The sequence below is a fragment of the Colletotrichum costaricense genome, assembly GCF_030867565.1.
Source record: "Colletotrichum costaricense strain IMI 309622 chromosome Unknown Scaffold_8.1, whole genome shotgun sequence".
NCBI classification, from domain to species: domain Eukaryota; kingdom Fungi; phylum Ascomycota; class Sordariomycetes; order Glomerellales; family Glomerellaceae; genus Colletotrichum; species Colletotrichum costaricense.
This window is the reverse complement of record NW_026848237.1, coordinates 1110121-1134234: the sequence shown is the minus strand read 5'-3', so window position 1 is coordinate 1134234 and position 24114 is coordinate 1110121. Positions and strand designations below refer to the sequence as shown.

The 24114-nt window shown below is 51.6% G+C and overlaps 8 protein-coding genes across 8 annotated transcripts; 3 read left to right on the top strand and 5 right to left on the bottom strand.

The window, feature by feature from the left end:
• Nucleotides 1–567: 567 nt before the first annotated feature.
• Nucleotides 568–2380, top strand: CCOS01_08407 (uncharacterized protein; the record flags this gene model as incomplete). The annotated part of the gene is made up of 2 exons (XM_060456568.1): nt 568–845; nt 961–2380. 2 exons carry the CDS (start codon nt 568–570, stop codon nt 2378–2380), a joined length of 1698 nt encoding a protein of 565 aa, XP_060312842.1.
• A 727-nt stretch (nt 2381–3107) lies between these two features.
• CCOS01_08406 (uncharacterized protein) lies at nt 3108–5440 on the bottom strand (the record flags this gene model as incomplete). Its single annotated transcript, XM_060456567.1, has 3 exons — nt 3108–4094; nt 4150–4582; nt 4653–5440. 3 exons carry the CDS (start codon nt 5438–5440, stop codon nt 3108–3110), a joined length of 2208 nt encoding a protein of 735 aa, XP_060312841.1.
• Nucleotides 5441–7482: 2042 nt separating this feature from the next.
• Nucleotides 7483–7743, top strand: CCOS01_08405 (uncharacterized protein; the record flags this gene model as incomplete). Its single annotated transcript, XM_060456566.1, has 1 exon — nt 7483–7743. One exon carries the CDS (start codon nt 7483–7485, stop codon nt 7741–7743), a length of 261 nt encoding a protein of 86 aa, XP_060312840.1.
• A 2061-nt stretch (nt 7744–9804) lies between these two features.
• On the bottom strand, nt 9805–10240 carry CCOS01_08404 (uncharacterized protein; the record flags this gene model as incomplete). The annotated part of the gene is made up of 2 exons (XM_060456565.1): nt 9805–10110; nt 10184–10240. 2 exons carry the CDS (start codon nt 10238–10240, stop codon nt 9805–9807), a joined length of 363 nt encoding a protein of 120 aa, XP_060312839.1.
• A 536-nt stretch (nt 10241–10776) lies between these two features.
• CCOS01_08403 (ribonuclease T2 family protein) lies at nt 10777–11967 on the bottom strand (the record flags this gene model as incomplete). The annotated part of the gene is made up of 3 exons (XM_060456564.1): nt 10777–11233; nt 11403–11537; nt 11690–11967. The coding sequence occupies 3 exons, from the start codon at nt 11965–11967 to the stop codon at nt 10777–10779; spliced, it is 870 nt and encodes a 289-aa protein (XP_060312838.1).
• Nucleotides 11968–13710: 1743 nt separating this feature from the next.
• CCOS01_08402 (uncharacterized protein) lies at nt 13711–15062 on the bottom strand (the record flags this gene model as incomplete). The annotated part of the gene is made up of 4 exons (XM_060456563.1): nt 13711–13998; nt 14082–14202; nt 14429–14652; nt 14742–15062. 4 exons carry the CDS (start codon nt 15060–15062, stop codon nt 13711–13713), a joined length of 954 nt encoding a protein of 317 aa, XP_060312837.1.
• Nucleotides 15063–19604: 4542 nt separating this feature from the next.
• Nucleotides 19605–21155, top strand: CCOS01_08401 (uncharacterized protein; the record flags this gene model as incomplete). The annotated part of the gene is made up of 1 exon (XM_060456562.1): nt 19605–21155. The coding sequence occupies one exon, from the start codon at nt 19605–19607 to the stop codon at nt 21153–21155; it is 1551 nt and encodes a 516-aa protein (XP_060312836.1).
• Nucleotides 21156–21511: 356 nt separating this feature from the next.
• On the bottom strand, nt 21512–23614 carry CCOS01_08400 (uncharacterized protein; the record flags this gene model as incomplete). Its single annotated transcript, XM_060456561.1, has 1 exon — nt 21512–23614. One exon carries the CDS (start codon nt 23612–23614, stop codon nt 21512–21514), a length of 2103 nt encoding a protein of 700 aa, XP_060312835.1.
• Between the last annotated feature and the right edge of the window lie 500 nt (nt 23615–24114).

The following is a 24114-nucleotide window of genomic DNA, read 5'->3' as shown; positions in this document are numbered from 1 at the left end:
TCGAAACCATCATTTTTCTGGAATACAGTTAGAGTCGGTTGCTGCTCACACTAGCAGTGCCATGTTTGCGACTGCATGTGTATACTGTTGCTGAAATATCCATGCAGGCACTGTTGGTTTTCCTTCCGGGTTGATGAGACTTAGCAAAGTGTTTCGACAGCTCCCTCTAGCCTGCTTCAAGTATCTGTCGGATCCTTCAGCCTTTTAAATTGTCCCCCAACATTATCCTTCCAACAGGCATGCAACGTCTTTCTGTCCAGGACCAATAAGACGCGAAGCAGTCGTAGTATATTGACCAGGGTACCAGCCCGAATGTTGCCGGTCTAGTAAATGCAAAGTTCTTTTGTTCTGAGCCAATAAGATAACGTGGTAACGTTGGATGCGGCTCGGCCGTGGGGCCCGGCTCTGCCCCCGGGTCCCGGCAACGTTATCTCGTACTGTCAGCAACTTACGAGCTCACGTCTCGCCAACTCTCCTCCTCCTAGCCCTCTCAACAGCGCGGCTCTTCTCCCCAATCACCCAACTTCCCTCACTTTTCTTTTTCAGCCCTACAGTGGATGATCTCCCATGTCTTCCACCATTGCACATCGTGAAACCCCTCACGCAGAATCGGGTGTGAGAATGTTTGCACCGGCGACGGCCGCCGCCGCCCAATACGACGACGATATAATACTAGACGCTTGCTCTGATACGGTCGGCATCAGCCTAGTCAAGAGCCCGCCGTACGCCACGGAAGAAGTCTGGAAAGTCATGCAAGCCACCATCACCCGACTCTACCAAAGCGAGGGCAAATCGTTGAAGGAGGTGAAGGCCATCATGGAACGAGACCACTTCTTCTTCGCAACGTGAGCTGATATTTACTTACTTGTAACCTCCTCATAACGGAAGAAGTAGATATGTTTTCTTCCTCTTCGTCGCTCGGGCTCTTGAATGGGAACTAACCATCAAGTCCCTCTATAGAGAGAGGATGTTCAAGTCCCGCATCGTTCGATGGGGCCTAGACAAAAAGCTCAAAGAACCGGAAGTCCTGCACATGCTAGAACTTAAGCGAAAGCGCCAAGCGGCGGGAAAGGACTCGCGCTTCAGCATCGAAGACCAGGACGTCGACTGGGACCGCGTGGAACAGTACCTCAAGCGCAGACCCGACCTGCATAACACTACCATCAAGCGAAAACGCACGCCGGGCAAGAGTACCACCGCCACCACCTTGAAGCGTAAAATCACCTGCAGAACACCTTCGCCGTCCCCAAGTCGAAGTCCAGTGCTACACGCCTCCTCCGCATCCCCAACCATCATCACTCCCCTCCCCTCCCTCCTAACCCCTTCCCCGTCCCTAGACACAGACATCCAGTCCAACGTCCTCCACCTCTTCAGCACATACCACACCTACGCCTTCCAAACCGGCACCTGGATCCTTGACGACGCACACCTCTGCGAAAACGACTTCATCCACGTCGTACAGACCCTCACAGAAATAGGAAAAGTCCCAGGCCTGCTCCAACGGAACCAGATCCCCACGGGCCTACGCACACTCCGCCGCGTGCTTGCTTCCTTCCGGCACGTCCTCCTGATTCGCGAACCGCGGTTTTATTATTCCATGCTTGTGAATATCCTCACGTTGCAGGGCAATATCCAGGTGTTGGAATATTCTATCCGGTACATCCATGCCATTCACTGCGAGATTCTAGGCGAGGAGCACCCATTGAGCGTTGTATGGTTCAAACTTAGAGACCTCCCGCAAGAGATCCGTCTTGAGACGTTGAGGAGTGTGTTTGCCGTAATATGTCTGCAATTTGAGACTGAGACTGGGTTCAACAGCGAACATGCCCTAGATGTCCTCATCATGCGGTGTTCCCTGCTCAGACTCCTCGGCAACGTGGACGGGGGCGAGTTTCGCGCCGTCATCAGGGGATACACCGCAGCCGCGACGGAGGCCTTGAGACAAGACAACTACCAGCTCTCTTGCAGGATCTTGCTCGGCGTGGCGACTGCCCTTCTCGATGCCGGTGACGTTGAACAAGCGGAGAGGACGCTTTGCCAGATTGGGTCTACGATCAGTATCCAATCTCAAGTGGCAGCCCATAATAGGAATTCGACCAATAGAAAACAGCAACAGGAGGATGAGCAGCTTTCATTCCAGACGCGGCAAGCGGACCGCTGCTCTATGAGTTCTTTATGCTCACACTTGAGTCATGACGATCAAGATGAAGGAGCCAGCGAGACGAAGATAATATACGGGTACTATAAAGGGGTATGGGAGCCATGGAGTAAGTGGTCTCCCGCGGTGGTGAAAAGGGTACTTGATACGCATCGCCGAGCACGAGAAAGAGATATATGGGCTGCGAGGCTGTGGGCTGACGTTTTGCTCGCTGTGAGGTGACGAGACAGCGTGAATCTAAAGCATTATATCTCATGTTAGCCCAGAGTAAGCCGGGGGAAGGGGCAAGGTTAGTATGTACCGCATAACCCATAGCAATCACATTCACATGGGGCCACACCACGAGGGCGAAGGCAAAGTAAAGTCAATCTAATGTCTTCAATTCGTCTATCCAGTCTCCTTAGAGGCAGACGCATGCTAATATTGCAAGCTTGCAGACTTGACAAGTTCCTAATTCTCATTTCGATCATGGGAGTCGGCAGAAATGCCGCTGCCTGCGCAACCAAGCTTCGGCCGTAGCCGAAATACCCGCTCCCATGTCGGCCATGCTCATATATCCTAATTCCCTCCTCTTGACGTTGCAAACACTTTCAAACGCCTTGAAAACTCCTGTTCCCATGCCCCAACCGGCAGATGCGAGAGTGTCCATGACCCTAAGCCTATACAAGAAGTCCATGTTTCGCAACATAAGTCCCCAAACCCAAGGCACCTAATTTTTTTGTTTTGCTACCGTCCCTGCTGATCCTCAAGTGGCGGCGGTGTCAACCCGCGCCCCATCCCGAAGATGGTGGAATGAATGCAAAAAGAGCAAAGATCTAGAAAATGGTAAAACATGATAGAGATAGCCAGCGCTTCTGACAAAGAAAAGAAATCAAGTGAAAAACAACTAAAAGCGATGTGTTCGAGGTGTCCCAATCTGAATACACGCTGGCAACGCTTACAGACGACATCACCGCAAGGTATTGAAATCCATCTCCGTACTTATGCCGGAGAGACCAGGCATATCGGAATTGGCCCGCTGCAGTGCGTGGAAGTCTCCAACGGTGCGTGGTATAGGTTGTTGCGGGATAGCATAGCTACTGGCGCGCTGCGGCTGTTGACGCGGTATGGAATTCATGAGGTTGTTTCCGCCTGGTCCCATAGGATGTGATGTTGGCATCGACTGCTGGGACTGAACTGATGGTGGGCTGATATTGCCCATGTTCTGCCCTTGCTGAATGCTGTGGATGTGATGCTGGCCCATATTGGGCTGCATTTGCTGTGGCGTCATGTGGTTCTGAATCATGTGATGCGATTGCTGGTGTTGATGCTGATTGTTCATGTTGCTTTGACTGTTCATCGCCGATCCGTTTTGGCCGGCCGGACTCATGACCATATCGGGCATCGGCGTGCATCCATAGTCGTTCATTCCGTTGTGGGGATACTCCATTGGTGGAGACATAATGGCGGGCGAACTGCTGGCAAAAGGCGAATTCATATCCGCAGTAGTCGCTGGAGGAACGGATGATGCACTGGCAGACGTGGCAGGAATGGTATTGGCCTCACTGCCGTTGCTGTTCATGTCGGACACGCCATACTTCTTTTCGTAATCGGCAACGGAAAATTTCCTTTCGTAGTCGGTATCCATCTGCATCTGCATCTGAGATGGAGGTTGTGCCATGCCCGCATTGCCGAAGCCATCAAAGATGTCAATGTTGCCCATGTTAGAATTTTCGGGCGCGTTTTGCAGCATCGGGTTGGTCAGACGAGGCATAATGTCGGCAACCTTGTTCAGCAACAGCGGCAGGAAGCGATGATCGCCATGGCGGAGGACGGCAACAATATTGAGGGTCTGGTTGAGTTGCTCCCGGGGGCCGACGGTAAATGGATCCCGCGCGGCGGGCTGAACAGCGAGGAAGTCGGTCATGTTGCAGCTAATCTCGAAAAGCTTTTCAATCTGTGTACAGGGTTAGCAACAGGAGGGAAATCAACTCAGATCTGAAAAGTCATACCAAGCCGGAGCTCATCAACTCCATTCCTTGTCCAGGGAAGTGAGAGGCGAGGGTCATCAGAAGCTCGCGGGAGAGGTCAACTGGGTAGTTGAAGTTCATGTTGTCTTCGTTGGACGAATTTCCATGGGTTAATTGCCAGACAGTACTCTTGAGCCACTGCTGGTTGGTGCGAAGGTCGGATAGCTGACCATCTTGGCAAAGGTAGGTGGGAAGGACCTCGTTCAATTGCTTCTGCAGGTTAGACACATATAGATTGGTGCGCGTCTTGTTCCAAATAGCTGTGAAGGCATCGTCGAAGGGGCGGAACAGGTTCACCAGCATGATGAAGCTGTTCAGCTGGTGGCTGAGTGGGTCACTCGGGTCATCGGCGGAGTTGGGCGGGTTGATGGTGGCTTGCAAAGTCAAAGGTCGCTGGCGCTGAATGGCGTGAGATCTGCAAGGACAAGCGGTTAGTAGATGGAAAAGAGTGGCAGTTGATTGAGCATTTAAGGACAGGATCTTACCTCTCCATGATGTAAAACAGCCAGAAAAGCCGCCTTCTCCGAGACGACTCGGCGTTATCCCACTGGGGGCCGTGGTACGTCTCCTCCTTGATCATGCCGTTGAGGTGCATCATGGTAGAAGCCTCGCGAAGGTAGAACCAGGCCTTGTCGTGCAGTTCGATACCATGGTAGCAGCCATATATGAAGAAATTTGTGGCAAGAGTGTTGAAGCTGATGTTGTCGAGGTAGTCGTAGCCCTTGCGAACTTGCAAGGTCTCCTCCAAAAGCAACTGGCTTGCGACGATGGTGGCACCGGGCATGACATCGAGGTTGAAAGGGTCGCCTGTTGGCATGGACATTCCTGGCTGCAACATCATGAATGCGCACAGCGAGGTCAGCAGGCAGTAGGTGTCGCGGTTCTGCTCCATGAATGGGAGTTGCTGGTCGATTTGGCGACGATCGAGGATGGGCATCTTTTCGTACAGGTTGGCAAAGTAAAAGTCGATGCATTCTTTGACGAGTTCGCTCGAGAGCAGACCGGGGGTTGGGGCCAAGCTGACAGGGCCTGGAGGATTCGGAATGCCGTTCATGCGGTTTTGAACCTTTGCGGACAAACTGGTCTGACGCTGTGTTTCCCTCAATTCGCTAATGACCTTTGCACGGGAGCCCTTGGGACCCTTCTTCTGAGGAATAGCATTATAGGTGCAAGACAGCTGTGCAGTATGACAGTTGCGACACGGATTGACGCCGTCGCATTTGACCTTGCGACGATGGCAGGCGTCGCAGGCCCGCTTGACGGCCTGTGTCATGGTGGCGACGTACGGTGAAGACGTTGTGGCGGTTGTTGTCGTCGGTGGTCGACGGTCGCTCTGAGACAGCAGACCAGATGGGTGATGATTATTCCGAGCGACGGCGACGGCTCTGTAGGGGCGCTGGCATCGACAATGAAGGTCTAGCGGGCGTTGATTGAGTTTTGCGGGGAAAGAGGATTGATAAGAGAGGGTGCAGAGTGATGGAAACGGGCTTCTGGGACAATAGGAGCGACCCGTGGAGTTGTGTTGGCGAGGGATGGAGTGTGTATTCGGCCCTTTCTGTATGCAGTCGCTGGGAGGGAAACGCGGGGGATGGTGCCAAAATCCGGGGCTGCGACGCCCGTTACAACCCTTTCCGTTTGTCTGTGCAGAAAGCCTGCTGCGTGAAAAGTCTGCCCAGGAGTCGAATGTGTCGATGAATGTGCGAAAGTGTCGTCGGTTTGTCGGAGAAGAAGCCCCAGACCGAAGACGATGAAGGGGAGACTCGACGATTCTTCTCGGTGAGGGTCGGTCGGGTAGGGAGAGTGAGTTGCAGGTTCGAGAATTGCGTGGTAAGTGGTGTGTTTGAGTGGGCGGAAGGAAAGTGGACGGAAGGAAAGAGGAGGAGGGTGGATGGACTGGGAAGGGGAGGGAAATGGGAGTGGAAAAGAGGAAGGGACAGGGCAAGAATGGAGAGTGGGCACCTGCCGGGCAAAAAGAGACGGCGAACGGGAGACTCGAGAGGGACGACAGAGACGGCAGGAAAGCCCAGGACAGCCACACTGCAATACCTATGGATGGTAGGTACCTACCACCGGGCAGTGGCAGCCAGGAAGGAACGGAGAGGACGTGAGGGCCTCTTTCCTTGCTTAGGTTGTCAAGTGGATCCATTCTGGGTTTGCTAGGCCCATTGCAGCTTACTCACTAGTCCCGGTTGGGAGTAGCGGACTTGGAAGATGAGGACAGACCTCGCTCTGCACTGTGTGGGGGCAAGGCGGATGTCTGGTGACAAACCACAGGAATCACTCGAAAATGGGCAGGACCAATGGGCAAGAAAGGGTGAAGGAGCACCTTCTCCTGGCATGTTTCCCCACAGTAATGTGCTGAGAACGTACTGTGTACACCTCCCGTCCTTCCATCTCTCTCCCCTCTCGTCAAGCCCCGTTGTTCTTACCTCCGCGCCGATGGACCACCTCACATTCTATGTACGTAGGTACCTTACCTTACCATCATGTTTGGTTACTTCCTCAATTTCAAGGCATCCCCGCCATTTTCTTGTTGTTCATGATTCCTCTCTTTTATTGTGCGAGACGCAACAAATTTCCCCGGTCAATGCAGAGGATCCCAGGGACATCAAGTTCAACAACAAACCAGCAACACTACTCTGTCCACTTCGGATGCCAAACATCGTCAGGCCAAGGGCTTAGCCAAGTGGCAGCAGGCAGGATCCGAGGTGATTATTGATGTGACGACTGCACAAACACACGGAAGACGCCGCCTGCAACGTCGTACGAAGGCTGGGGCGCTCATTGTCCAAGACCAAAAGTCGCTTACAACGCCCAATCCAAAACGAATAAGCCAATTGAGTCCGCTTTCGTCGTCGGTGACTGGTGTCCGTTGCGCTGGGAAAAAACCGAGGTACCAAAAACCAGCCTGTCGGTTGGCTCACTGCAGCCTGCGCTGCCCCCTCTCGCCCACCTGCGGAATGGGATGAGTTGCATTTCGGACGGAGCCCGTCACTCTCAGCTTTCAACAAGTATCTCTCCACCACATTTTTGTTATACGGTACTTTAGTACGCCTGGAGTTTGCAGCCTCTGGCCGCTGGCAGATGGCAGATTGCTGCTGTTGCCTGCCGTTGCTGTCCTTGCTCTGGCGCTGTACCCGACAACTACGTTTCACTCGCAGTCGGCCGAGGCGCATCTTGAGGTCGATCCGAGGTTTCCTATTCGCCTCACTTTGACTGCTCAACTACTATGCAATTCTCTGGGCGGAATACTTCCTCGCTCCTCGTTCGGATGCAAATTTCGTGCCCTACGGATACACACTGCCGACATCATACATGTCTTGTCTGTCTACGACATGCACGCCTGATTGGCAGGCCACCTCCGCTGACCGTCTCGTGATAGTCCTCCACCGTTCCTCGACTTCGCCCAGTCCGACTTGTCATCACCGCCAGAATTTGCCCACCCAGACCACGGCACCGGCACGCAAAGCACCTGGAAACTGGACACGAACGAGCCTTACGAATACCCAGTGCGCCACGCCGTCTCTTTGTTTAATTGGGGCCGTGTTGCTTTCAAGTTTGCCGCCTATTGTCTGATCTGATCTGGACTCCCGGCGCTGGATCCTCGGGACTTGCTAGCGGTAGCCTGTCATCAGCTTGCATCGTCCCTGTAATGTTACTCATAATTACAGTGTTCCACCCGAATCTCCCGCGCGAGCAGTCCACGATGGCTACCCAGTGCCGGTTCGACTCTTGGCTCTTGTTTTGATGAGACTACAATGCTCGAAAATTAGAGGCATACGAAACAACTGTCCGAGGGACATCCCTCGCCGCACCTCGACAGCCACAACGTCGACAGCAGCCACAAACACAACGCACTGATGGCTTGCCCATGGGGTTCATCGACGCTGGGACGCTGGTTGTTCCCCTCAACCTCCTCACAACTTGCTGCTGGCAACGTCGATAGCGCGCGGTACAGATGGAGCCCTGCCAGGTTCTGCCCCCAAAAAGCCCCTCTCAGCACCGGCGGTCTCGTCTCTCAATGGGGCTCGGATCAAAGCCGCCCATGCTCGAGGCCACTATTTCCCAGTAGTTCAACAAAGCATGAACTTTGTTGGTCTCGACAACATGGCGATCGTCCGACACTTGGGATGGCGGAGAGTGCCAGCTCTGAGCGCTAAACGTGCAGAGACGATTCCCACTGACCGAGCGTTCTGGATGGCTTTTTCATCTTTTTTTCCTTACGGCTCTGAAAAAACTTGGTAGTTTGGGAGTAGAATGCCAACCGCGTTGCTTCAAAGTAGGCACGTACGGATGCAGATATAGCACTAAACCTTGGTAACTGCAGCAAGCATGCTACGAGAACCCACCGAATGGGATCGAGATCCTTCTAACCGATGGCGGCTGGTGGGCTATTGCTCGATGGTTACAGATGGTCGGTTCTTGTCCTCACCCACCAACGTAGCGGTCGTGGCCATCTTGAACTTACGCTGGTGGGCATTTCCGTGTCCCGGAACCTTGGACTTGGCAATCTTGCGAATCGCAAGCAATCTTTGCTCAGTTCATTGCAAAGACTCACACTGACCACCCTCAATCAATTAACCCTGGGCTTGCCAGTCCCCGGATCGCCCTAGAATAGCGCATGAGGAAAACCTTCCACCTTCCAAGCGTCTTCCATCATGCTTCCATTCGCTTCAGCCCACCTATCAGACCACGACCTCTCGGTGGCCACCCTCCTTCGCCAATGCAAGAAGCCGTTTGCAGCTTGATCATCAGTGCACGAGTTGGCTATACCCAGAGTTTGCTGCTCAGCTGTCGTTCGTCACCAGGGAGTCCATTTGCATCAACGCAACACGGTGACCATTTGGAATGTCATTGAAACCAATCGAGCTCCTAACTTTGGGCGCATCTCAGATCGGTGTCGTGTGCCCACATCGGGGCTCAAGTTTTGTCAATAATTCAACGGCACCAGCAGAAGCCCCGTTGTGGCGGAGACCAAAGAAGCAGCTTATGAGGCAACATTGTTAGCTGCCGCCGCCTCAGAAGCCGTCGACGCTAACAGGCATTAACACTGCCCCCGTCTGCGAATGCCGGTACACCCGTGGACTATGGACGAGGGGAGAAGAAGAGGAGGCACCGCGAACGAGGAAGTCGCTCTTGTCAGCATGAAATGGCATTCTCTGAATAGCTACGCACAGCAGCAGCTGGATCCAACACATGAGACAAGGGGCAATGATTTCTTCTTATTGAACTCGACCACGGGCTCTGGTAACTTGGTCACGGTCCTTGCGTTGGACAGGTTACATCGCACTGCCCTCTGGTCTCTGAAAATCTCTGGCAGGGCTGAAGAATCTGCCCGTCTCCAGCCCTTGCTGTTCTCACCTTGTCCACCTCGTGGCACCGGAACTGTTGACACCCGCTGTGGTTTTCCTAGGCCTGTGAGATGGAATTTGAGAAACACCGACTTTCACTCGTATTGGAGGCCTGTATCTCCACGAAAAGGTCCACGGCGACCTGAGCACCAGAACCGAAAGATGTATATACGGAGTACGGATACAAAGACCAAGGAGCCCTTGCTCTGATCATGGTCGATGACAGCGCCCAGAGAAATGGCCTGCATTCCGTCGCTTCTCCACCCCGTTTCCCCCTTCCTTCTCCTCAAATGCCGACAGCGAACCAGCGCTCGGGCAAGCGCCCAATGTCGGGGCTGCGGAGATGCCTCGACAACTTTCCAAAGAAGCCAGGCATGACAGGACGCTGTACCACGCCCAATCCGACCATGGCACGCTCGCATAGCACCATGCTGTGCTGTGCGTCGGCGTCCGTCTCAGCCCACTCGTCCTCCTCCACACGCTCTAATCCAGATCGGCACAAGCGTGCGCTAGTTTCCACGGTCGGTCCGATAAGGCATGCATCCGTGTTCTTCAAGACCTTGCCATGACTACACCAGTCCTGTCTCGACGGCTACATGCAAGGCTGGCACGCTGGTATTAGAGGCAAAAGGGGAGATGTCGACGTCTGAGGAAGAATCCTTCACGTCAAGGCTAGAAGCTGCGGATGAGGTCAAGACACGTGCGAACGGACACACGAGCATTTTTGGTGCTATCTGCAGTCGAATTTCGGAAAACGCCGCTGTTATTTTCGAGAATTGTTTTGGGCTCTGAGTTTGGGAGACAGCCATCAAAGGGACGGTTAGACTTCATCATCCCAAATCAAAGGACGGTTTCAAGTTGTTCCTCGGTATTCCAGCCTCGTCGGCGTTAGGCTACCCGAAAAACTCCACGGACAATTACCTCCAACGAGAAGGCTGAAACACCAAAGTCATTTGCCGACAGTTTTCCAACAGAAGAGAATTGAAGATGATCGCATCGGCAATGCCGAGCATACCGAGGTTTATAACAACTGACTTGTTACAGCATGACTGCCGAAGACCAGCACTACAATTCTCGGTCCCGGACAGAAGGAAATCACTGATGGCCCGGACCAAACTCCCCATTCCCTGTCCAAACGCCTGGCGAGTATTCCCAGAAGCAGTTTCCAAAAGCAGATATCCCATTGTGTAAACCAAACATTGTCCCAAGAGCATCGTGCATATCATAACCAAAGCGCAGTCCGAGCTCGACAATAGCTCTATAGTTCCGCATTCGGGCAGTTGCCCTTGCACTTCTTGGGCAGGTACCTGACCTCCTTTGCGCAGTTACTCGCGTCACCGTAGCTTCCCAGGTCGCTCGTGGGAACAAACTGTCCCGTCTGCAGGCTCCCCATTAGAGAATAGCTGTACCACGCCTCGTGAAGCACGTCGCGCCCCTGTCCGGAGCACCGCAGCACCACGCGGCCGCCGCTCAGCCTCTCCAGCATCCTGGTCACCTCGGCGAGAGCGTAGCGCTTGGAGGTCGAGGGCGTGATGCCGGCCCTCTCGAGCGCCGTGAAGGTGTCGAGTTGGCGGAAGAGGGAGAAGGCGCGGGTGAAGTAGTCGACGACTTCGATGCCGGGGGCGTATGCGGTGTCGTAGCAGGTTGAGGAGAGGGTGTTTATGCAGCTTGCGTGGGTGTTGTACTCGCTGGCCCAGAGGTTGTTGTTTGTGCCGCTGCGAGGGAGGGTGTTTGTTAGCATTGTTGATTGAGTGTTTGGGTTCGGCCGATGATGGGCCGGAAGGGAATTGCTGCTTGGTCCCGGCCGGGGATGCACGGGGACGGGGACGGAGACGGGGAAGAGGGGGGCCGGAGTGGGGGACCACGGGAGGGGAAGGGGCTTACTATGCTGCTACCCAGTATCTCTCCATCAAAGCCAGGAGGTCATCTTGACCGTAATGCTTCAGGATATCGGTGATGTTGGCAAACTGAGGCTCCGTGCCGTAAAATGCTTTGTAGCTTCTATCGCATGGTTCGGGCCTATTGCAAGTATCCCAGTTAGATAAGTACTTACTGATTCGATTGTCTTTCCGAAGGGGTTTAACTTGGCAGGGGGCGGCAATTCTTCCAGGCCAATGTGATCACAATCACGAGAAGAGGAGCTAAGGGATGATGGAATAGAAAGAACATACCATAGCCCATGAAGCGTCCAATCCTCCTCGGCGCCGGGAGCATGTACGGTGTCATCCCAGAATTGGGTGAGGAGGAGGCGACTGGAGGGGTAGACGTGGCAGCATGCGTTCCTGGCGGAGCCGTCGATTGGGCACTTTGGCGCGCCGGAGAGTGGTTCGTACGTAGTCGGTGGTGTTGCGAGGCTTGAGGATGTGCCTGTGAAGTCGTTGGTGATGGGGGAGAGGTGGGGGAGGAGGGAGGATAGGTTTTGGAGGAGGGCGCGGAGGGAGGGCGCCATTGCGGCTTTGTCTTTCTTTGTATCTTTATTATGGTTTTTTTCTTTGAAGAGATGATGTCTGGTTTGGTTTGATGGTGATAGGAATGGGGGGGTGTGAAGTGGTTGTGGGATTGAGGGTGTTGGTTGCGATATGGAGCTTCAGGTGAGGGTTTGGTCCGAGGCGGAGCTTGTCTGGGGATTCTGCCGCGTCAGGTGGGGACTAGCTGTGGCTCGGCGGACTCACCGCTTTGAAATTGAGGGTTATCATTGGGCGACGAGGGATCATTTGAGATTTGCGGGGCTGGTCGGTTGTGTGGAGACTGTGGGGTGCGGTGACATGCTGCTTGTTGCGGTTTGGATGGCGGACGGGCGTTTGGGTGAGGACTCTGGTCTATCTACGCTCGAAATTGGGTTTGGATGCACGGCTCCCAAATTATGTGTTGATTCATGAGTAGGACTGGATTTCTTTTGGAGTCTGATCGAGCAGGTGGTGTTGCTGTGAGTGCTGAGTAAAAGGCCTGATTTTGGTTACTCGAACATGAAATAAGAGAGTGTGATCAATCATTATAGAAAATAAGTATGCGCTTCCCACGCCATCTAATATTCGTGTGATTCCCATGATACATTGTACATGCCGTACTTGTTCTCTGCCTCCAGATGAGCTGCTAGAATTTCCGCTGATACCTAATTATCTTACCACGAAGCTTGATGGTATACCTCCGGGCTCCCCGATCTCTTCGCTCCCGACGTTACTTGGACCATGCGAAGACAAGGACTACTCGCCTATATAGAACTCCGAAGACACATAAACGGCACAATTACCAGTTCAAGTGAACAGTAAGTTCTGGGCGATGACAGGCTTGCTGGAAACGAAGCTCGCTTGAGCTAAATGAAATATGTGAAAGGCTGGCCTATGCGAGGGAAGCTGCTAATACACTTTTGAACTACGCTTATGTGCTCAACGAAAGTTCTTTTCACCAGAATTGACGTTACGGTGAGCCTTGGACTGGTAGCTTGCTTGCCCTCATGTTCCCAGGCCCGACGGGGGCAAGTGGAGAATGCGCTTCGTAGAGAAGGGGCGCTTATTGAATGAGTATGAGGGTACCATTTATCTATCTACATGCAAAAACGATGAGGCATGAACTGATAGCCTTTCTTGCGGGGTCGTACGTTGATGGGCTTTATTCATCTTCAGGCTAGCAAACACCCTTTTCGTATGGGTCTCCGTCTCAGACTTTACAATCCTCTTGCCAGAATGTCTCGTCTAAAGCCAGATCTCTCTCTTTTACCTGGTAATGGGGCCTTCAGGACCATTCCAATTGAACCGCAAAGTCAAATCAATGCACTTGAAGCATAACGAGCTATTCAATTTGACTAGGTATGAAGTAAAAATCAAATAAATCTTTCAAATATAGCTCGTCTTTTGAAATTCATTCCTCCCCGGGGGATTGTTCTAGGTGGATATAACTCTACATTTAATGACATTACGTGATTACTGAAGATATGTTTACAAAATTCTTTCCTCGCACTTCATTCACCTAGGGGTTAAGGGTTTGACTTGGTGCAGGTTGATTCAGTACGGTGACTGTGAGAAGGAACGCAGTGCTCGACACTGGAGGACTACTTGTGGATGGGAGAGTAGGACTTGTAGACCTCGTATCTATCGGGAGGGGATCCGTGGTTGGTAAAGTGCGGGTACTGGATCCACTACTTGTTGTCGAGGCAGGAAACGTGTTTGACAATGGAGCGCCGTCGCTCGACGTCTCAGAAGGGATTGAAGCAGAGACTGAAGTAGGAGACGTTGAAGAAAGCGGTAGAGTTGTAAGGGGGGGTCCGCTGCTGGGAACGCTTGACGCTGGTGTAGTCGAGGCTGAAGTGCTCAAGGTCGCTGACTGGCTTGAAGTTGTCGCTAGAGAGGTTGTATTTGAGTAGTAGAGCGAACTGACGCTGCTTGATGATCCCTGGGACGATGTTGAAGATGACGCCGACGATGATGGAGAAGTGCTTGAGATTACTGGGCTGGCTGGTAGGCTTGATGTACTCGAAAGTATGCTATTACTTAAGGTCGTACTGGTGCCAGAAACCAAAGTATCCGAACTCAACGAAAGAGAAGACGTAGTTGAAGTAGAGGAGACGGTCGAAGATGAACTCGAACTCGTAGAGTTGAGGAGGCTCTCGTCCAGCTGGTACACGGTGTACACCGGCGCGCCCAGCTCAAACGGAATCGCACCGCCACAAGGCGCCGAGGGGAACAAGCTGCACGGATTTGTGCAGTAGTTATCGTTTGGGAGAATTTCTGATGAGAACGGTGTTACCGCTCCCGGCACTAGGATACTGCAAATGCAGAGAAACTTTGACATCATGGTGATCGTTCGCCTGTTGGTCTTGCAGTACTGTTGACAGTCGACTGGTTGATTCGCCACCAAGGGGTTGAAGAGGAGATCGACGTCGCTGACCATGGAGTTATCTAAGGGGCCACAACCTATGTACCGTGCTGGTGCGAGGGGGGCGGGAACTAGGGTGTTGACTGGGAACGTTGGGATGCTTCTTGTCGTTGAGGTTGTTGAGGTTGTCGAGGTCGTTGAAGTTGTCGAGGTCGTTGAGGTTGTTGAGGTCGACGTTGTTGAGTCCGTCGAGGAGGACGAAGATGACGAGGAGACGGAGGAGGTTGACGTCGAGGATGAAGACAATGTCGTGGCAGTGGTACTGCTGGTTCCGCACGTAGCAACCGCTTTGTACAAATTGAGATAATTCGGGTCACCACCACATCTTGCGTTTGAATCGCCTAGGCACACTCTGTTGCATAGAGATTCGGCTACTGAAATGATGACAGGCGATACCGTCTCGGGCACAATTGAACATCTGCAGTAGTAACCGTCGTATAGGCTTCCGTACGTCGAACCAAGATCGCTGCAGAATCGCTGGCACTTGCCAGGAGTCAGAGCAGCGTCGCCCAGTAGACGGCTGAAGACCGTGTTGAAGTTTGGGATGAGGACACAGCCGACGTATTGCATCACGCAAGGGATGCTGTACTGCGACTGATCGGAAAGTTGCGCCTTGGTGAAAGCCGTTGCTAGCAATGCCAGGAGCAGCCGGGCTACTGGAAACCGCGCCATTGTGCTGATCATACGTCGTTGTTCGCCGCTTGATGTTGATATACTTTGTGTAAAGAACTTGGCCGACCGAATGGGTTTACTGAATATCTTGTACACTTTCGTTTGCTTCTCTGGAAGTGCAATTCCCGGTCAAGGCGCAGTGCCGCAAGTGGTGTTCGTGGGAAGCCTTTTGAAAGATGAGCTAGAAGAACTACTCAGAGGCTAGCTTCTGTTTTGAGCAGTGGCAAACATCTACCCTCGTGCCTCGCATCGAACTGATGAACATTATCCATGTTACGTCGAGCCCGCAATGGGTGGACGCGGATTGTATATTGGCTTCGGAGACAACGAAACTGACTGCGCGGCGGCTGGAGCCTGACTCCTTCAGAGGATTGGTCTCAACTCTCAAGAATGTAGCGATATTACAGCTCAGGTTGTTTGTTACACTAACAATGGCATTTTAGGGAATGGGAGACTGCCTTTGCTGGCATGCTGACTTAGTTCATCTGGATGTCTTGGTAAGACCGAGAAACCAGACACTCAAAATCTCTGAGGCAGCTTTCTGGTCCTTGTCAGCAGTGAGGCTTTGAGGATTGAAAAGCGCAGTCTCTCATCTTGGACAGATGCATCAATAATCGAGCGATTTGGTAATCAGTAAACTCCCATATCCTGCCAAGCATGCAGTTGGGGCAATAGGAGCAAATTGATGTGGAGTTCAACATCTCTCCCATGCTCATTCTCGTAGAAGAAAGTGTGCGCCTCATTCAATATGACGTGAGTTGAGCAATTCCTCAAGGCGGTGGAAATATGCACACCTGAGCGGATGCGGCGCTGCTTCCACCCCCAAGGATGATCCTCTGGCTTTATGTGCCTTTGCATGATCGTGTGTGCAGGGGAGGCACGCATGTCGTGGAAATAGGATTCCCACAGCGTTGGGACTTTTGGAATGGCTATCTGGTCCTCCCTACGATCGATTTCCGGGCTAGATTCCCCCTCGGACACTTCACGAATCACGTCGCTTGAATTTTGAAAGTGTGTCTCGGATCTTCAGCCTTCTGGCAAGGGGCTGGCTGGACTTGATCCGAAGACTCAAGCTGCATCTTGGCAGGGAAGGATGCCGGCCAAACAAATGACCCAAGAAATGTCTTGTCTTTGTCGATCTTGAATCAAATACGTTACGCTTGTTGTCTGAGCTAGGGAATGCCTGGCATGGCTGGGAAAGGGGCCTTTGAAATTTGGTGAGGTTGTATCTATCCGAATAAGATAGACATCTGATCGAGCAGAATTCGATCACCTTATGCTTTATGGACCAATTGTATACGGGGGAGAGACTACTAGGCGCAATTGAAAACTTCAAGGCTTGGTCTGCACCGTCGATTCCGAGACGGGGTCAGCACATATGGTGCCGCATTTCTCTATCGTTACTCTGCCTATCCTCAAGCCTTGTATGCACGTACTAGATAAGACAAAAGTGGCAAAAGGGAAAAAAAAGCAGAGCTTGCAATAGCGGTATATCTCTAAAGGACCGAAGTCTCTTGTATGCCCTGACGCCGTCTGGCCCTCGATGTGGTAGTGGCCCCTGGAGCCACGAAACAGCTGATAAACGACATCACCAAACGATAGCCGTCAGTCGTACTTCAAACTTGATGCATTCATTCCTCAGAGCTGACAAGAAAGACATAACGATTGGGCACATCAACAGCCGGATGCTCGTGAGCTTGATGATCTGTTCTGAACGCAGCTCTCAATGCATTGATCATTCCAATCTCGAAGCATGTGGTAGGTGAAAATTATTCTCATGGTCGCCGCGCAGGAGCCAGGTTGCTCCTCCCATCTGATGTGGTTCGGGCCTTAGCTCGTCTGAATGTCTGTGAACAAGCAGTAAGATTGCTTGGGCCTTGTGGAGAGCGCAATCTGAAGACCAGATCAACTCCACTTAGGGGTGTATCGTGCAGACACACTGTGTAAACATGGAGATCCACTAGATTGTCGTCAGCTGTACGTAGACACAGCGAATTTCGCGATATCACCTCATATACATAGTTTTCCGCCTCAAAGTCTCGGAAATTGCATTTTACCATGAGTTAAGCGAATTCAAGGACCCATTACTTGAAATATCGAGAAAGGAGATTCAGAAGATTTTTGAGTTCAAGACTCAAGAACATGAAAAGTATCTTTTCCGACTTGTAACATCTCGTAGCCCGCAAGCAGGCGTACGGAGGCTGAGACGCAGTTCTAAGCCCTCGCTAATCTTATCCGATCATTTGAATTGAGATTTTGATTGTGCATTGTGGTAAGATGTCCTCGATTCCCCGCAATAATGCACGCTCATGGTCAACAATGAGGTTGAGCGTAGCTGTACGCACTTGGCATTGGTTGATGCCCGACCCGACTTTCTGGTACGCCGGGGCTAGGAAAAAGGTCAATCTCATGATTGACCAATTTCCAATGAAAACCTTGTTCTTACTGTGCTGCTCTTTGCAAATCTTAACATTGGAGCCAGTAAGCCAAAGTCTGCCACTCGCAGCCCGCAGCAGAAGCAGAAATGCTGCTTTGACGTGGTTTCAGCTCAGATGATTGTGATGTTGGCCGCAGAACCCGGTTGGATAGTCGCGCTGTATGTGAGTTCTCGGGGCAAAGCGCGCACAGAAACGTTCATCCAGGAAAAGAGTTCCCCCTCCGCCGTCCCTCTCGGCTTATTGAACCGGCGGTTAGGCGGCAGAGGTATCCACCACGAACTCCACTTTTGGCCGGGCGGGGTCCGCCCTATCGGGCTCGGGCCGCTCGCCCCGCTCGGCCCGACATTCTCTTGAGACACCGTCCTTTCTTTCTACCAACACCAATGCTGTGGACTTGGCCAATGTCGGGCTGCGCTATGCTGACTGCATTTCTTCGATAGAGGGCTATCAATGCGGCACTTTTGTGTACATTTACTGATAAAGCTGCACTTCGGATTCGGGTTATTTTCAGTAAGCCAGATGGGATGTTTGATGAACCAATATCAATCTACCCTGAAGAAACCTGGTAGTACCATCCACAAACGCCATTTTCTCTCTAACAGTCATTGAACAGTCATTGTTCTGTCATTGACATTGGTCTAGAGACTTGGAACCTGCCGAAAAGCGCTATCGTCATCATCGAATGTCCAAATCTCACCTTGTCACACTGCATCTCTGGCTGGAACCGGCACATTTGTCAAAGTCAGGAGAGGAAACCGAATGCCGCACATAGCCTTACCGTCTTAGACTTCACGTACCCCGCGCGCCTCGCCGGTACCCCGCAACTCTCATCACAACCTTGAAAGCCTCGATTGCTCTATACCGACATCCAAGAATTTCGAAGTAATTTGTGCTTGTACCGGTCTGATGCGGTTATTGTCGGGTGTTTTATGAGCCCATAAGAAGTAATTCAACATGAAGCTTAAGGTCGTAAGATTGTGATGCTTCTCTGCAAGGAGACGGCAGCAATGAAAAAAGCCAATGGAGTTGGAGAATCAATGCAAGAATGAGGGGTCCAAGAACCTAAACAAGAAACGGCCTACATTTGTTGCGGGCAACATTGGGGAAATGGAGCAAGACGCCACAAAGTCCGCGCCGCCACGTGGGATCAAAAGTTTGCTATTCATCGGTAGCATCAGTGGCACATAGCTTTTATGTCATAGACCTGACAATTTGCTCAATTTATGAGTCTAGCTCGGTCGTCACTTCAAACCGGGCCAGTTCCCCAGCTTCTTCCGATGTTGCCGCCGCAGAAGGATCCCGGTTTCTGATCAGCCTTTGAAGCTGCAGCCTTGAGTTTGTTGGGACTGATTCTCAGCCTCATGATGGCCCCATGTCCACACGCGGGGAACATGCTCTCTTGAGATTTGCTCCCAACATTGTAACCCCTCACGGACTACTGCACGATGCTCCTCTCAGGGTTTCAGTGAAACCTACTTCGCGGGGCTCTGCAGAGAAGTCTAGGTCGTGCTGACAGGCCCCTCACGGACTTGGGCACGAAAGAGTTGTCAGCCTTTGACTTCGTCTAGCGTCAAGCTCTGCTTCAGCATTTGAAGCGGGCTCATTTCACATGTGACTGCGAGACTCAGGTACTTTGGCGATACTCGTCGACACTCAGACCAATGGTTCGTCCACGTTGAGAGGTGAATACGACCACGAAGACCTCACTGATCTGACTTGCAGAATCGAGTCCGACGCTGGAAAGTCTCGGCCTCGTGTATGTAGCTGATGCTCTGATGTGTGGTCTTTGTTGCCCCGCAGCAGACCATGCGAAACCTTCGCACGATGGGAAAAGATGCATAACACGTACGAGCTGTTTGAGTTGAGGTTTACGCATTCATGATTCACCTTGCAGAACCGAAGCTTGCGGCACAATTGGAGAAAAGTGTGATCTTCTAGTCTGCCTGAAAAGGTATAAAGACCCATCAAATGTCACGCAGTTCTATCAACTTGCAGACCAGCAGCAACAAGTTTCCAGCTCAGTTCCAAAGACTTCAGTGCTATCAACAAATCACAACATCTTTTAGCTTATTACAACATACTCTACCTAACTTTTAAATTCAAAATGGGTGACATCCGCGGTTCCGAGAGAGACAGCAACGTCATTGCCCTTGTCGAGGCTATCCTTGGCCACAAGATCGAGAGCATGTCCGGCTCTTCATCTCAGAGCACCTTGGAGGACTACGAAGACCTCGTCGAAATGAACAGGGACCACGAGTTCAGCAAGGATGGTCCCCGTCCCGACTCCCCACCCAAGAACCCTTGCGTCGGTGCCGTCAATCCCTACGCCTTGGCTGAGGCCCTGATTGGCCGCAGGATTGACCGTCACTCGATGGCTGCTGCTCAGATCCTTCAGAATGTTCTCCAGACCGACTACGATGAGCTCTTCGACATGCGCCATCACTCTGTTCTCTTCGCCGGTATGAAACTGAACGAGAAGGAGAGAAAGGCTGAGATGTACGATGAGAAGGATATGAAGATCCTTAACGAGCGGGACCTTATGACCCCCGACTTTTCTGGTGTTCGCAAACTTGAAGATCTCGAGAAGGTCGGACTCAAGGACCTCAAGGACGCCAAGGTCAAGATGGCTCGCATGAAGAATGGCAAGCTTCGCCTTGTTCTCCATGCTCATGAGCTCGGCGAGACTGTTTCCAACCGCAAGGTCACCATGTCCATCAACGAACTCGTCACTCCATTCAGAATGCAGAAGGGCCGCTGGCAGCCACCCAACGCCTCATGGCGCGACATGTACGACTACTTCTTCCAGAGCGTCAACAAGCGCCTGATTTCCGACATCACCATGTTCCAGCTTGGTGACCGCCGTGAGACCAATCGCCAGTTTGACGACCCCACTCAGGGCTGCTCCAGCAACAGTTGGTTCGTCTCTGCTCTCTTCTCCGTCTTCTGGTCCGACCCCAGCGCCATCAACCGCGCCACCCGCGTCCACACTCACGGCAACGACAAGAAGCGCTTCCTGTCTGTCAAGTTCCACGACAAGGGTGGCAAGCAAAACAACAAGACCGAGACTGTTGACGTCAACTACGAGATCCCCATCAACAACTCTGACAACGAGCCTCTCTACTGCCGCTCCAGTGATGGCGCCGACATCTGGCCCTCGCTCTACGAGAAGGCTTTCGCCAAGTGGATCACTGGCTCCAACTCAGAGCAGCCGGATATCACCCAGACTCACTGCGGTGACCCCATCAAGGCCATGGCCCAGATCAACGGCCGCACGCCTCAGTACTACAACTGTGACAACCACCCTTCCCACACCCTTTTGGGCTTAGTCCGCGCCAACAGCGTCAACAACAAGACCATCAACCCCATGACGGCTTACACCTATGCCACCGGCCGCGAGTTCCACGGTGCCAACATTGTTGCCAACCACGCCTACTCCGTTCTCGGCTACTGCGTCATTGGAGACAAGCAGTACATCGTCCTCCGCAACCCATGGGGTGTCACCGAGCCCCAGGGTCTCACCAGCTACACTGGTCTCCTCGGCCGCCTCGAGCCTGAGATCTGGAACCCCGCCACCCTCCTTGACCACGGCGGTCTCTTCGCTCTTGAGGCCGACTCCTTCAAGCGATGCTTCTCCTGCATCGGTGTTGCCAAGTAAACGTTGCAAAATAAGTGACCGGTCACTTATTTTGCAATAGATTTCAATGGCATTTAGTCTGGCAACTTTGACTTGGAGCATGGGTTCGCTTTTTCTTTTTTACTCTGCTTTTTATTGTATCGCAGGCTCATTTTTGGGCTTGAGTCTCATAAAAGTTGTATCGTTTCGCTGTTCTTTCCGCCTAATGCTACCAGAACTGGGCCAAAGCAGCTGGCGGTGTGACGGAAAATGGCGGGAAACTCAAAAGCAGATTGAAAAGTTGGTCTGGTACTCGGTTCGATAGTAAAATTTAATCTCAGTTGCCAAGCTTATTGTTGCTGGTGTTGACGTGAGCATACATACATGCATGCAGATCTTCAGTGAAGTGCAATGACCTCCCATTCCCTGCCCGTTTGACAGAAGCTGTCCCCCCATTCATTGATCAAGCATTCCCCAACGAGCTTGCAGTGATCGAGAAAGGCAACGTTCCCGAGACACAATAAGTCGAAGCCGGAGCGGAGTAACTGTGAAAGCTGAGTCTCTCCCACGTCCATCGCGACATGGCTGTCAGTTATCGGCCGAACGACAAATGGTACTCGCGCCCCACGTAACAAAACCATGAGATCATTCTTTCTCGCCCCGGGTGGCAACACAACTTTGTGAAGCTCTGAAGGAGAACCGGCAGTTCTATTGTAGGCACCGATAGACTTGTTTTCAAGCATGCTTGTCCTGTCAGTGACCCTGTTGATGACCTGCTCACCTTCTCCGGACCAGGCAGCTGTCTGTCGCCCTCTGGAGAACAAGTGACTTTCGATTGTGTGGGATCCCACATCTAAAGTGTCCCCTAATGATCGAAGGACGTTTTCCATACGTTCCGGTGGGCCAGAAGGTAGTCTTGAATCATTGTGGGTCCCTACATATTTCCTTCTGTGTTTCTGAAGAAGAAGTCGAGCCCATCTCGCCATGATTTTCCGACGCAACTCTGTGGGGTCGTCGCATTGATTTCTGATGGCTTGAAATGAAAGTTCGTCGGCTCCCCGAAGTCTGATGTCAGGTCCGACGTGCGCTATGGTGCCAATCACTGAACCAATCGTCAAAAGAACCTTATTGTCGTTGAGCCACGCCATGCTCTTGGAGGCTATATCTTGTCTTCTTTCACGTTCTTCATCCTTCTCTTCACTCAGGTAACTCAGAGTTGTTGGAACGATGGGGCTAGCGGGGTCCAGAGGGAGCGAGCCCTCGTTGAGTTCAGCGGCGGCATGCATGGCCATCAGCCGCTGCTCTCGAGCGACCTGGCTTGCGTCCCAGTCAGGAACCCACGAAGGCAGCGCATCAGCTTGAACAACTCTACGTAAAGAAGACAAACCGGTGATAGAATGATCGACGTAGCTCAGTATGTCTAGACTCTTATGTTCTTCCATGATGTAGCGAGCCAAATTAGTCTGTACCTCGGCTTGAGATTTGCTGTAATCAACAGCCATCAGTCTATTGTCAAGATCCACATTCGTTGAAATCCCTAAGAGGGCAAATATTTTGTCCCGGGGATCTGATGCTTCAAGCTGACGAGCTCTGACAAGCATATCGATGATGTGTGCGCTTCTACCACCATAGTTGGTGACGTTGGCGTGCCAGGAAGGTCGGAGGTGGGCCAAACCATGCGACTCTTGGTAGGCGCAGCGGGCTTGAAACATGTCGCGGACAATATCGACTCTTTCTATGGCTTGCATGCTGTATCCATAGCGATCGTGGTATCTTGGGTTCAGCAAGAGGGTCTTGCAGAAGTCGTTCCATGGAACTCGTCGATGACCACACTGTATTGATACTTTCTTCGATACAACGACTTCCTGGAGAACCCAAACGCGCAAGAACCAAGCTTTATTCAGGACGCTGAGCTCAACATCAGCTACATCTCCTCTGAAGTAAATGAGATCTTCCTCGAGAGTCGACGGCAGCTGGGTGTCTTCGTTGCCGTCTTCGTTCAGTGCCCACTCGCTTTGTCTTTCGAGAAAGTTCCAAGCTGAGGATGTGGTATTGCTTCCATCATCTTCTCCGAGGTAAATGACTGTCTCTAGAGCGGAAGAATAGATGTTGCGCATTTGATGGACTTGGTGATTTCGCTCCGCAACATCGTTCTGGTTGATACACAGCGCGTCTGCCCAGAGCCGTATCGGACAACCTCGACGACGAAGATGACGGAGTGCTTCGGAAAGGTTTCTTCCAATATAGACCTCGTGATTATTGACATATACTAGCTGAGGATCGCTTTGGTCCCCCCAGACATACGACAACGCTACGTACGACTGCTCGAGCTCCTGGCAAGTAGATATTTCGGTCGACAATAGCTCGCACTTTATTTCGGCATCGTGAGTAATGGCGGGGTAGAGGATCAACACCCGAACGACGTCGGACTGCGCCAGAGGAGTATAAATCGTCGATGCATAGGACGGTGGTGAATAGGCAGGTGGATCATCTCCTGACATAGTCATCTCGTAGTGAATTGCTCAGTTCTCATGCGATCGTAGTAGGTAGGCAGTAAAACTTCGTGAAAAACCAGGAGCTCAGCTTCGAATCAGCTGGAATGCTATTAATAGGTATATAACATAGGGAAGAAGCTTATAAAGGCTAACTACTATTAGGGTCTAAAAAATAAATTACTAAAATCTACCCTTCCCTTAAAATATATTATTAGCGCTCTATATATACCTAAGCTACTCTTTTATTACTTAATCCCCCTCTTTATATTTTTTAAACTATTCCTTAATTAATAAGGTTTAATTAACGAGGCTTAATAAAGTACTCCCTCCCCTAGGCTTCGTCCTAAAAACTATTTATAGTTCGTATATACTATATTAATTTTTTATTTATAAAATCTCTTAATATATAATATAAGGGTAAATAAAAGTAATACTTATTAGCCCGAATATAAACCCCTTATTTTAAATAATAAATTTAATTAGTCTTATAATTTTATACCTAGGTT